Source organism: Lepidochelys kempii, chromosome 2 (assembly GCF_965140265.1).
Source record: "Lepidochelys kempii isolate rLepKem1 chromosome 2, rLepKem1.hap2, whole genome shotgun sequence".
NCBI classification, from domain to species: Eukaryota; Metazoa; Chordata; order Testudines; family Cheloniidae; genus Lepidochelys; species Lepidochelys kempii.
In genome coordinates, this window is record NC_133257.1 from 138,522,525 (window position 1) to 138,536,577 (window position 14,053).

Below are 14,053 nucleotides of genomic sequence, written 5' to 3' on the forward strand. Positions count from 1 at the left end.
CATTCCTCAACACTTAATTAGCTCCAGAAGAGATTATGGGTAAACTTTTGAAATGCCTAAGTGACTTTTGAAAATGGAATTTGGGCTCCTAAATCACTAAGGGACTTAAAATTTTCCACATAGATATTGTTAACACTGCAATGTTTGGGGTTTTTCTTGCCCTCTGAGTTCCTCCAGAAATATGGTAGTCATGGCAAGGAGGTGGGTGGATTGTTAGAGTGAATACATGGCAACCTAGTAACTTGGAGGAGCTGCTGAACTTAACCAGAGCACACTCTGGAGATTTGCATACTGCCTATAGTCTAAGGTGGGGATTTTAAAAAAAAGCCTATTGGAATTTGGCAACCAACTCCTTCGAGCCCCTTTACAAAAAAAAATCAAGCCTTAATATCTAAATTAAATATTTTTCATTTGCATATTGAGAAGCACGAGTTTGGAATTAGTCCGATTCACGAATGTAGGGATAGATTATGAATCCCTTATTGTCAGGGGCAAGCAAGCAGTCTGGGCCAGGATTTTCAAAAGAGACTAGTGATTCTGGGTGCTGAAATTAAAACACTGTAAAGGGGGTGGATTTTCAAGAAGTTCTCAGCATCCAACCTTAGAAAATGGTTTAAAGTGTTACAGGTTCAACACCCAGAATCACTACACACTTGTGAAAATCCTGGCTCTTCAGTAGTCCTTCAGATTAGAGTAATTGTACGCAACTTAAATGGGGCTATCTGCGAGAGAAACTGTGTACCAGTGATATTAAATTGTTCACAGTCTGACCCTTGACAGAACAATTTTTTTAACCTGATTATAGTAAGGTTTGGTGCAGTCCACACAAGACAGAATAAGTGTCTTTGTTGCAACAAAATTTATGCAGTGCTTTACTATAGGAAATGATTTGGGAAAACTGAAGACACTGTTACACAGCAGAACTACAGTATTTGGTTTGTTGTCAGTCATATCTGCCTTTAGTGATAAACCTTGCTCTAGCTACTGCCCAACTAAGGGAAAGTGAATTGGGTTCTTTTTCTACGTGTTAATTAAATTCCCACTTTTGAGTTCGCTTGTATAGTGTCATTGAAGGGTTGTTTTGATGTAGCTAAGGATGTGATAAGCAAACTGAATCTGCGAATACGAAGACATAATGAATGTGGAATCCCATGATGCCATTTCTCAACCTAATTTGTCAGAGAAGAACTGCACTAAAGACTCGGTGTAGTGTAGACAGGTGATTACTTGATCAAACTTACCCCCCTCCCCAGCTGATTAGAAATGGTGACTGTCTAAATAATTCTATTCTAGATTATGAAAATGAAATGTTTATAATGTCTGTCATGTTTGTTCAATTTTGTTGTTTCCAAGGAGTATCAAAATTGTTTTCACAAGACAAAAGAAAAACTAGAACAAAATCCAGCTGAAAGACAGTTTGATTTTAGTGAGATGTATATCTTTGGAAAATTTGAAATGTTTCATCGACGTCTAGTTAAAATTATACATGTCTTCAGTACCATTACAACCTACTCAGTTCTGCAAGAATCAAAGATTGAAGGATTGGAAGTTATGGCAACAAAATATCAGGTACACACCAAGCAAATCTTGCCCTCTCACATCATTAGGGAGAGTTGGAATTAAATCAACAAATGCAGATGACAGACTATGGAGAAGTTTTAAAAATAGGCTGTACTAACCTTACTGGGTACTAGTCCGTTATCAAAGATGTGTATTGTTGAATCTACTTGAATGCATGAGACTTTTATAGTTAATATAATTGCTGTTAAATAAGCATTTTCCATCAAAGGTTTAGAGGGAGGGATAAATGTGCAAAGAAGGAAGGGAGTATAAGCAAGAAAGGTTGGGGTGAAATAGGCAAAATATGCAAAACATGGATAAATGCAAGAGGTTAGGGCAGAGATACATGGATTCCTTATTTCCTTTCTTCACTATTCCTTTCACAGTCAAGTGCACAATGTCATGATTCTATCAGTATAAAAATGAAATTCATAGTGTTTGAACATTGTGATGGGAGGTCACATGTTTAGGTTGTCTGGCGCTGATGTTTCACTGTTACAGCTGTGCCTTAAGATGAGTTGCCAGTAAAGAATTGTCTTGATAATGGTCTTAGGGTAAGACTCCATGGACACACTCAAGATCCATTGCACCACTGAAGCCCTGTGTTAAGAGTTTTATGCAGGCCCTCTGTTCAGGGGGAGAAAATTTATGCTTCATTCTGAACTAATACATATCATGTTAAGCTGTTGATGGTAAAAATTAAAGGCCAATTAAAAAAAAAAGGCCTGAAGGTCATTATGAGGCCATGCTGCTATTGAATAGTAACAGCCTTATTTAAATTACTGAACTATGTGACAGTGTCATAGGTATCCACTGTCTTGTGGTTGGCTGAAACACTTGACAAGTAAAGGTTTCTGGAGTCCATTTATCAGTTGAATATGATGAACAAATGTAATAGTCTGTCATTTAGTTGCTATCTTAGATTTACTTTGTTCATGGAAGAAATCATTATAACAAGGGAAAAATCAGTAAGTTTAGATTAAAATTTCTTCACAATGGTGAATCCATCTATGCCAATGAAAAATATGGGGTTGGACCTGAATGATAAGTGGAGCATGACAAACAGCTAGCATGCTGAACTGTGGCTGATCAGCAGGAGCAAACACAACTTTTAACAGTATTATCGGCTACTGGTGTCAGGGGGCCAACCAATCTATGCTTCCATTTGTGCAAACTGCAGCAATGCTGGAACAGTGGGCAGGTAACAAATGCTAGGGTTGTTCATGCAGTGGAATGTGGTTCTGAATGTTCCTCTTTTCATCACAGAATACATAGATTAAAGGAGAATACTATTAATGGTGTGTTTTTGTTAGAAATTTAACATGGACTTTTGTTCGCTTTGTCTGATATACTACTACTTTGCACCAGAGTGTATTGTATGGAAGTGTTGCACACTTGTATGAGAAAAAATTATTTATAGGTAACAAATATGTTGAAATGAGAAAATCACTAGGCTTTGAATTTTCAATTAGTTTCTACATTAAAACTGTTACAATAGTTACAATAGTGTTTTAAAGTGCCACTCCTGTGGTCTGTTTTATATTATTTTCCTTGTCTGTCACTCAGATTGTTTTGTTTATGCATCTGAAAAAATGAAGATTTTAATATCTGTAGTAGAAACCACAGAACACAACCTTGTAAACCCAACAGATGTAAGTAACTGAACATGACAGATTGCTTGATAAGGCAACTGTATTCTGATATTTTGTTTTCTTTCAAAAATTGTTTAGAGCATTGTTGCCATCATGAAGAAAAAGGAGTACAACTTCTTAGATCAACGAAAGACTGATTTTGACCAGGACTATGAAGAGTTTTGCAAACAGACCAGTGACCTTCATGTAAGTTGCATAATTAAGTGCTTGGTGATTTTAGGGGGGGGCTAGGTTTAGTACTGCTAATTGATTGGAATGCCAAAAGGGGAAAATGTCCATTTGAGGCAATATCAACTTGTTTATGTATAACCCACACACCTCCTGGGTGTGGTGTTCTGTCCCATCTAGTGGCACCAAAACCACTTAAAAAAGAGTTAAATGAGTCTGCTCTACAACCTTAGCTAACAGCCAGTTGGCTTTTAGCTCATGCGGTAGAGGCTCATGCACTAAGCTCCAGAGGTCCCAGGTTTGATCTCAACGACTGGGGTCTGTTGGCATTACATATGCAAGCTCTGATTTAATGGCTGGAGCACTTAGAGTGCTTTTGTTCATGGATCAAAAATACAAATTTCCATTTAGAATGAATGATAAATCTAATACCACTCCAATATCACACAGAGCCTTAGTGGATTATCACTTCCTATCCATCCTGAGATTGATACAGCCTTTGGGACTGTTTATAGGGGCTACACATTGCATTTAACTGTCTACCGGTAAAACCAGACTGGTGCATAAAGTCCAAAACACACATAGTATTCCAGCGCAGGGAATAGTAGAGGATGCTCACTTTTACAGAACTTAAGCACCTCTCCTCCCATTTCTCCCGAAAGAGAAGTTCCTACCCCTAATCCTCAAATGCAGGTTCTCAGGGGGCTGTATAATCCAGACAAATTGCACACACTTTAGGTTCCCTAACCACTGGAGCCATGTAAAGCTGATGGGAGAACGAGGTTGCTGTACTAAGCCAATATCCGTGTGAGAGCTTGATTTAGCTGCCTTGGAGAAGGAAAGCATTCCCTCAGATTATAGTTGTTAATGTGGTTGAACAGTTGAGAAGACAAGAGCTTCTGTGATCTCTGTAGCTACAGAGGGAACTGGAAAGGTAGATTGCTTTTCTGCTTTTTTTTTCTTTTTACACAACATCAAAAGTAGGATAATTGCTGCTGTTATCAGGTAAGTAGTGTGTGTTCATGTACAGTATGTGATAAACACACCGACAGGTAGTACTTTGTATATTTAATATGTGCACTCCGCAGAGCTCTCCTCAGCATAACCTTTTTCCTTCTCCAGAATCAGTTAAAGACCTTTATGGATATCACCTTTGAAAGGATTCCAACCACTGAAAGAGCTCTTAGTATGCTGAAGAAATTTGAAAGGTAAAGGGATATTTATAAATATTTCTAGTATGCCCTAGAGTAGCATACCAGTTTTCTGCACATTAGGTCAAATATAACCTCTTTTGACACAGAAAAAATGAAGAAATTGGCTATAAAATGCTTTTGTTCTTGTTGGACATAAATTGATACTTGAGTAATCATTTTAAGTATGTCTCTTCACCAATTCTGATAAAAAGAAAGGATCTACTCAGATTGCTTTAAAAGAAAAGCTTAACACTTCTGACAATCTGCATAAGTAGAATTTATTTCTGGGCAGTTGCATGGCCAACACATTTGTGAGATCACATGATCTTACTGACCTTAGATGACAATGTAAACTTTATGTAAGGATAATGGTTCTTGAATAATTTCTTAAGCTTTTTAGGGTCAAACATATTTAAGTTCTACATTGGTAATTTATGCCTTATTGTTGAAGCTCTCCCCCCCCGTCCCCCCAGCACATTGATTATAGACACTGGAAAGAAAAAATCATTCAATGTTTGTTGTTTTATATCCCTAATGCAGTATCCAAAGTTTATTTATTTTTGTCTGTCTTTAAGACTGAAATATAGCACAGGAACTGCTTGTTTATAATGACTATCTGCATGTGGGCTGAAGGTTCTCTTTTGGATATTGAAATTTATTTATCATCATCGTATGTCAAGATGCAGCATGCTCAATATCTCATTGCCATGGTTAGCTGTGGTATCAATAGCTGAAGATGGGCTTGCAGTACTGCTTTCAATCATTAAAATGGCAGCATGAAGGGGAAGCTCAGTCTGTACTGTCACAGTTCTTCTGCCCTATTCTGTATAACTGAGTTCCTGTATTTCATGCCATTGGTGGGTTCAGGGTTATGTTGCTACTTGTTGAAAACCATGTGATCTTACACTTGAAGTTAGCACTAGTGAGATTCCCTTTATATGGGTGATAGAGGGATATTTCTAGGCTTATTTAGAAACACTTTCTGTTACACTGTTTAAGCCAGGCCTAGCTTCTGGTTGTAGGAATGTATTTTGGAAGGTGTTGCTGAATATCAGGCTGAGAATGCACTTGTCCTCCCACAGAGCATACAAAAGTGTGTAAAAATGATTGTACATTCAAACTCAAAACTAGAAGAGCCTCCTAATCACTGAAGTCTTGTGGTAACTTTTCCAATGATAATCCTTGTTTTTTTTAATCAGATTAGAAATCCCCAATCTTGGCATTGATGAAAAATACCAGAAAATCCTTCAGAACTATGGTCATGATATTGAGATGGTCTCTAAGCTGTACACTAAGCAGAAAAATGACCCTCCTTTGGCTCGTAACCTGCCTCCAATAGCTGGTAAGATCTTGTGGGCACGCCAACTCTTCCACAAGATCCAGGAACCAATGGACCTCTTCCAACAGCATCCCACTGTTCTGCAGACAGGAGAAGCGAAGCGCATAGTCCGCAACTACAACAAAGTGGCAAAGGTCCTCTTGGAGTTTGAGGTTATTTATCACAGGGGATGGCTTCAGCAGGTAAAATGTTTCACTTGCTGCTGTGACTGTGAAAATTGAATTGTTTTTAGTGTTTTTGCTGCTGTATGAATGCCTAGGGACCCACGGTGTTCGATACTGTATAAACATGGGATAAGTGGATTGCCATAGTATAAGAAGCCCCTAATTGGCAGAGTACTGGTATAGCTAGCTGCTGTACCTTCTCCTGCAGCTCCCAGCATGGGGGGTAAAAATTGGGTGGGAGAGGGAATGACGAGAGTGTTATTGTGCTTTAGCTATTTTCCACTGGCAGATGACCTCTTGGGGGTCATGGCCAACAGCTGAACTTTAGAGCACTTCCTATGCTGCTTTGAAGTGTCATGGGATGGGGCCGGCGTAGAACTGAAACCATAATCAGGGCTCTGTAACTGGCTCCTTTGCAGGCCCTCACACTGTACTGTGTCCCACAGATTGTTTTCTGAAGAGAATCTGGCCAACTTTCCTGTTGAAGTGCCTAGCTCAAAATGAAATGTGTCCATAATTCAGGCAGCATACTATGCACTACGGGCAAATTCTATCCTTACTGTTCATAGCAACATTAGGGGGCTGGCAGCATTACTGCTGGCAGATCATACTTGTTTGAAGCCACAGAGGGTGGATGGATATGGACTAGACCACCATCTCAGTGCTTGAGAACAAGGCTAAGCTCCTTCTTTGCTGCTGTAGGAGCACCGGCGATGATCAAAGCTTCCTACATGCTCTCTTCTCAGTACACCCACTTCACAAGGTATGATTCTTCTTTGAGAGATGTCCCTGTGGGTGCTCCACTCCGGGTGTTGGTGTGTCCCTGCGCCTTCACTCGGAGATTTTTACAGCAGTACTCGTACCAGTCATGCACACACAGAGCCTGCCTCCCCTGCTCTGAGTGTACCTTAATAGTATGCATGCGCGACCGGTCTCCTCAGTTCCTTCTCTACCGTCCCCAGCCTGAGACAGAGCTCAGTAGACTTGTTAGCGAATTTCTTCTCTCCTTGTTCAACTTGTTTTCCCTCTTAGTTTAGCTTACCAGTAATAGGTACCCTTTTCCCTTCTCTTCTGTTCTCTTTAAAGCAAACAAAAACAAAAAACCCACCTTTTTTTTGTTCCTGTCAGCGCAGCCGCTTCTGATGTGCCTGGCTCTCCGGGTTTTAAGCGCTGTTCTAACTGTAATGATGCCATCCCTCTTTCAGATGGCCACTCTAAATGTATTAAATGTTTGGGGGAGTCCCACATCCCCAAAAATGTGCCCACTGCAGCAAGTTGAAATCCAGGGCATGCAAAGACAGGGAGCTGAAGCTAAAACTGCTCCTGCTGCAAAAATCTCTCAGACCAGCCTCAGACCCGGGCTCTGACTCTGCTGTACACTGCAGTCCCCCTGATTCAAAGAGACAAAAGAAAACTTCAAAAAACCATCAGTCTCTCTCACCCACAAAGGGTATTTGCAGGGACAAGCCTTCTCCAGCTACTGCTTCCCTCCCTGTGCTCCCCCGGCTGAGTACCTTTGATGTGACGGGCTCCTCCGGCACCATGCGAAACCCACCTGCGTCTCAGCAGTCACACTAACCTCCGGAGCTGAGCTTCAGGCTTTCAGTTGCCTGCCTCTCACATGGCACCATTTGGCACCGCAGTGGAAGTGGTGCCGATGCATACTAGCCTGCCTGACTTCCCGCAGGCTCCTCCCACTCTCCCGGCACCGTCAGCCTTTGAGCTAGCCGGCAGTGACAGAACGCTCAGGACACCGGTGCAGAGGAACCCCTTCTCACAACAAATTCCTCTCACTCAGCCCTCCCCTCACAGAGGCATCGCAATTCACACATTCAAGGGACCTGCTGGTGTCACCTATCTTGCAGTCATCCCTACTTAACACCTACTTCTCTCTGGACCCTTAGGCAAGGTCCGCACAGCTTTCCTCCAGTGATGAGGAATCTAGGCTGCAGGGAGGATTTTCACCTTATCAGATGTCCCGTCCACAGACCTCAATCAAGAGAGGTCATAGAAAAGCTGCCTCATCCTACTCAGAGGGTCCTGCCCCATGGGGCGTGAACCCCTGGATGGCACCACCCATGCCCTTCCCACCACAGTGGCAATATTGGGCTCCATGGGCTCCTTATACTCAGGACCACACTCATTATATCAATGCAGCCGGGCGTGAGACCTGATTGGTGCCACCAGCTGACCACCCTGCCACTGACTCCAGACACGAGGCAGCCCTGTCACAACTTCAAGAGCAAGCACGGCCTGCCTCTAACCCGGCAGAACCAGTTGTTCCGCCTGATGAAGCATTGCTTCCTCCTCCTCCGAAGTCTTCAGACGACTTCTCAAAATTTCAAGACCTGTTTAAAAGAGTTGCCAATGAGCCACGAATTAACCTGGAGGAAGTTCCTGAACAGCAGCATGAGCTAACTGACATCCTGCAGCCCTCTTATTCTTCTAGAATTGCATTACCTATCAATGCAGCCCATTTAGAACCTGCCAAGGCCATTTGGCAAACCCCAGCTGCAAGCCTGCCTACCTGTAAGAGAGTGGACCGAAAGTACTTTATTTCTTCCAAGGGCTCAGAATTCCTTTTTACTCACCCAGCGCCAAACTCACTGGTAGTAGAAGCAGTTAACCAAAAGAACAAACACCAATTTCCCTGCTCCACCACTTCCGACAAGGACAGTTAGCGATTAGATCTGCTTGGACGTAAGGTATACACTTCTTCCACGTTGCAGTTTCGCATTGCTAATTATACAGCCGTTCTAGCAAAGTACGACCACAAAAATTACAATAAATTCATGGACTTTATTGTTCACATTCCAGAAGAAAAGAAACAACAATTTACAGCCATAGTTTGAGGGACAAATAATCTCTTGCACTGCTCTTCAAGTTGCCCTTGATGTGGTCAATACTGCAGCACGGTCCACTGCCACAGCAGTCGTGATGCGCCGAGGGTCATTGCTGTCATCCTCTTCCTTTCCCAGCGAGATCTAGAATACCAATAAGGATCTCCCCTTCGACAGTGACAAACTATTCACCTCCACCACAAATGACGTACTCCACTCCATAAAGGACTTCAGGGCAACTCTCCGGTCTCTAGGAATTCAAACCCCTATGACCAGAAGGTGACAATATAGTACCAGCCTTACCAGCGACCACGCTACCCCACATACACCCAGCAATTCCATAGATCTCACGAGCAACAGCAACGCCAGAGATCCAGATACCAACGCTGCCGTCCCAACTCCTCGGCAGTGTCTCAACCCCCTCCGACCAATAATCAAATTTGAAGCCTTGATCGAGGGTATAGAAAACAATATTCTCACTTCACACAGCCTGCCCCTCTTTTTGGTCACCGCCTATGCCCATTCTCCCATCAGTGGTGCAATATTATCACTGACAAGTGGGCTTTAGAGGTTGTCACAGTTGGCTATTCTATCCCTTTCCTCTCCCCGCCTCCCACCCACCCAACCTCCCCGTCTCTCTTCAGGGACCCCTCTCACGAGCAACTGCTCCTCCAAGATGTACAACATCTCCTTCAATTGGGGGCAGTGGAAATTGTCCCCGAACTACACAGAGGGAGAGGTTTCTACTCCCATTACTTCTTAACAGAAAAGAAAACTGGGGGATGGCGACTGATCCTCGACCCCAGGCGGCTAAACAAATTTATCAAAAAGCAAAAGTTCAGAATGGTTACCCTACCACTATAATCCCAGCACTGGAGCAGGGCGATTGGTTTTCAGCCCTCAACCTACAGGATACTTATTTTCATGTGACTATTCACCTAGCCCACGGACGTTTTCTTTGTTTTACCCTCGGTTTGACACATTTTCAATACAGAGTGTTGGCCTTTGGTCTATCTACTGCCCCCCGCGAGTTTTCTCCAAACTCCTAGCAGTGGTCACTGCCCACCTCAGGAAACGGGGTTATAATATTTCGTTACCTCAACGCTTGTCTCTTCAAAGCCTCAATGCTCGACGAAGCTCTTCGATCCACACAGCTTACCGTTGCTTGCTTCCTTTCCCTTGGCCTGCAAAAAAAAAAAACAAATCCAGTTTATGTCCTACCCAACAACTGGAGTTCATAGGAGTGAATCTCGATTCCCGAATGGGAATAGCATGTCTCCCACTCAATCGTTTCAACACCATAAAACTCCTGGTTACAAAACTTCACAACAGTCCCCAGGTCACTGCATGAGACTGCCTGCAACTATTAGGCCACATGGCCTCATGTACTTTCGTGGTCAAAAATGCATGCCTCTACATGAGGTGCTTCCAAGCTTGGTTGGCCATGGTTTACAGACCGAACGTACACACTTTTAAACAAGCCTCTATCCATACTCTTCAGAGTCAAAGACTCCCTCCGATGGTGGACAGTTCCCTCCAACCTCTGTTAAGGAGTCCCTTTTCTCCAGGACTCCCCATCACTCATCATCACTGCTGACGCATTCCTCACAAGATGGGGAATGCACATGTCCCACCACACAGTCCAGGGGATATGGTCTTCCACCGAAGCCTCCCTACACATAAACGTCCTAGAACTGTGAACCAGACGCAGTGCCTGCCATCACTTCTTCCCATTTATTCAGAACCAAAATGTTTAGATAATGACAGACAACATCGCATGCATGTTCTATGTCAACAGGCAGGGAGGGGCTCGATCTCACTCGCTTTGCACAGAAGCTATGAAGCTCTGGAATTGGTGCCTCACGAACAACATCCGGATATTAGCAGCCTATCTTCCTGGGGCCCTGAATAAATACCGTGGACGAACTAAGCAGACATTTTCCCTGGGATCATGAATGGGAGATAAACGACACGATCATAAGCAATACATTCTGCGTTTGGGGGCTATCCAACCCTGGACCTCTTCGCGACTGTGAAGAACAAGAAATGTCCCGAATTTTGCTCCAGAGCTGGATTGGGCAAACATTCCCTAGGAGATGCATTCCTGATCGCATGGGTTCAACACTTAATGTATGCTTTCCCCCCAATACTGGTTCTCCACAGAGTTCCGACAAAGTTATGAACAGATCGTGCCACGGTAATTCTGATTGCCCCGTCATGGCCCAGACAACTGTGGTTTCCGTTCCTCACCAGAATGTCAATTCACCCACCGATTTCATTGCCCCTCACTCCGAACCTCTTATTGCAGCAATATGGCCGATTTCTTCACCCCAACCTGTCCATGCTTCACCTGAAAGCTTGGTTCCTACATGGTTCTCCCAAAATGAACTAGCATGCTCTGAGCAGGTTCAAAGAGTGCTCCTACATAGCAGAACACAATCTACTCACATCACCTATCTCCAAAAGTGGAAGCGATTTCACACAATGGTGCACAACTAAACAACTTCCTCCTACTTCTGAACCTCTTCCACCCATACTTGACTACCTATTAGACCTTAAGCAATCTGGCCTTTCTTTCAGCTCCATCAAGGTCCACTTAGCTGCTATTACAACTTTTCATGACAAGGTCAACGATACCTCTGTTTTTGCTCATCCAGTCACTATGTGTTTTCTCAAAGGGCTCCAATCCCTATACCCGGACATTACCTCCTACCCCACTGTGGGACTTCACTTAGTATTATCCTGCTTAACTCAACAACCATTCGAGCCCCTAGCCACTTGCTCCCTCTTACACTTCTCTATGAAAACAGCATTCTTAGTGGCAATCACCTCCGCCAGATGTGCAGGAGAAATAGCCGCTCTCATGGCGGACCCACCGTACACACTATTTTTTAAGGATAAGGTAACCCTCCGACTACACCCAAAATTTCTTCAAAAGGTGCATTCGTCATTCCACATCAATGAGCTGATACACCTACCAACCTTCTTTTCTAAACCACATGCAAACTCTTTTGAATCAACAATGCATTGAGGAGCACACCGAAAGGACACCTATTTCTACCCAGAGACTTTCAAACTGAGTGTATCCAACTGTGCTATCAGATAAAGAAAGTTACACCTCCAGTTGGCATCAGAACTCACTCCACTAGATCTGTGGCTACCTCTGTGGCTTTTCTACACAAAGTTCCTCTGGCTGACATCTGTAAAGCAGCCACTTGGACTTCTGAACACGCATTTGTTAAGCATTATGCCCTTACTCAAGGCCCTCTCTCTGATACATGAGTAGGCAGAGCTGTACTATCTACTGCATTTCTACCAAATCCGAAGTCCCTACCTCCGTGAGATACACTACTTTTAAGTCACCTGGAGTGGAGCACCCACAGGGACATCTCTCTCTTGAAGAGGAGGTTACTCACCCTGTGCAGTAACTGATGTTCTTCAAGATGAGTGTCCCTGTGGGTGCTCCACTACCCACCCTTCTCCCCTCTACTTTCGAGTTGGGGTAGCCTCCTTTGTAGAGAAGGAACTGAGGAGACTGATCATGCATGCGTACTATTAAGGTACACTCAGAGTGGGGGAGAGGGATAGGCTCTGCGTGTGCGTGACCGGTACGAGTACTGCTGTAAAAATCTCAGAGTGAAGGTGCAGGGATGCACCAACACCTGGAGTGGAGCACCCACAGGGACACTCATCTCAAAGAACGTCAGTTATTGCACAGGGTGAGTAACTTCCTCTTCCTCTATAGAAATAGGGATTTGATGGACACTTAGAAATAGTCACTGTTCTTCAGTGACAGCTGAATGACTTATTGAGTTTCTAGCTGATCGTAAAATATGTGGCCCAGCTGACATGTTGCAAAGCTTTAGAGATACTGGAGGGACTTGTCTTTACCATTACATCCTACCATGAGAGCTCTAGAGTTGGTTTCTGCACCTGGTCTCCCAGATGGCCTGTGCAGTAGTTATTGGGAACATAACAGAAACATTCCTCCAATGCCTCTCTGCCATGTATATTGGCCAAACTGGACAGCCGCTACGCAAAAGAATAAATGGACACAAATCTGACATCAGGAATCATAACATTCAGAAACCAGTAGGAGAACACTTCAGTCTCTCTGGTCACTCAATAACAGACCTAAAAGTGGCAATTCTTCTTCAACAAAAAAAACTTAAACAGATTCCAACGTGAAGCTGCAGAACTGGAATTAATTTGCAAACTGGATACCATCAGATTAGGCCTGAATGGAGACTGGGAGTGGTTGGGTCATTACAAAACCTAAACTTAATTTCCCCAATACTAATTTCTCCCTACTGTTACTCACACCTTCTTGTCAACTGTCTAATTGGCCACTCTCTTACCACTTCAAAAGTTATTTTTCTTCCCTTGGTATCCTGCTGTTAATTGATTTATCTCATTAGACTGACCTCAAACTTGGTAATGCAACCTCCATCCTTTCATGTATTTATACCTGCTCCTGTATTTTCACACCATGCATCTGATGAAGTGGGTTCTAACCCATGAAAGCTTATGCCCAAATAAATCTGTTAGTCTCTAAGGTGCCACAAGACTCCTTGTTGTTTTTGCTGATACAGACTAACATGGCTACCACTCTAAAACCTGTCGTCGTCCTCTGAGCTGCTAGCAACTCCTTGCATAGACCCCTTTGGCCATTCCAGAGGTTAGTCACCAACGAGATCTTTTCTGTCTCTAATTTTTGCTAAAAGAGCCTTACCTTGCCCATCTCCCTCTTTCTACAGTAAGATAGTTACCACCATGATCTCTTGTAATCTTGTGTCAGTGGTGAAGGAGTTTGGACATTAAAAGTAAGCTTGCAGCAATACTGGGCTTGTGTGCTTATGTTAGTACAGGAGGGGAAGAGGCATAAGGGAAACTTCATAGAGAAATGTTTTAAAAAATTGAGTGAAAAACATCTAATAAATTCAAGAGGAAAAGGATTGCACCTTTGTGGAAGGGATAATGAATCTCTTAACAGAAATGTGGGGACCCCAGAATTTCTTTGTGGAAAGTTGTGTTGCCTTATTTGCACAATGAATGTTATGGAAAAATAACATCTTGAGTAATTTACAGTAATATTAGCTGAATTATTATAAATGAACTTGCAAGATGTGAAATAACT

General features: G+C 43.1%; 1 protein-coding gene across 11 annotated transcripts in view; it reads left to right on the forward strand.

Annotated features, from left to right (window-relative positions):
• The window catches only part of DNAH5 (dynein axonemal heavy chain 5), a 313,949-nt gene that overhangs the window by 100,225 nt on the left and 199,671 nt on the right, over positions 1-14,053 (forward strand). For 10 of the 11 annotated variants that reach the window (XR_012157381.1, XM_073332322.1, XM_073332321.1 and 7 more), the window contains 4 exons: positions 1,354-1,569; positions 3,291-3,398; positions 4,503-4,588; positions 5,773-6,094. Coding sequence is in view for 10 of the 11 variants with exons in the window: in XM_073332322.1 (XP_073188423.1) it covers positions 1,354-1,569; positions 3,291-3,398; positions 4,503-4,588; positions 5,773-6,094 (732 nt within the window). In the remaining variant the exon portion in view is untranslated. The remainder of the gene's footprint in view (positions 1-1,353; positions 1,570-3,290; positions 3,399-4,502; positions 4,589-5,772; positions 6,095-14,053) is intronic. The other variant, XM_073332328.1, reaches the window with a different exon arrangement.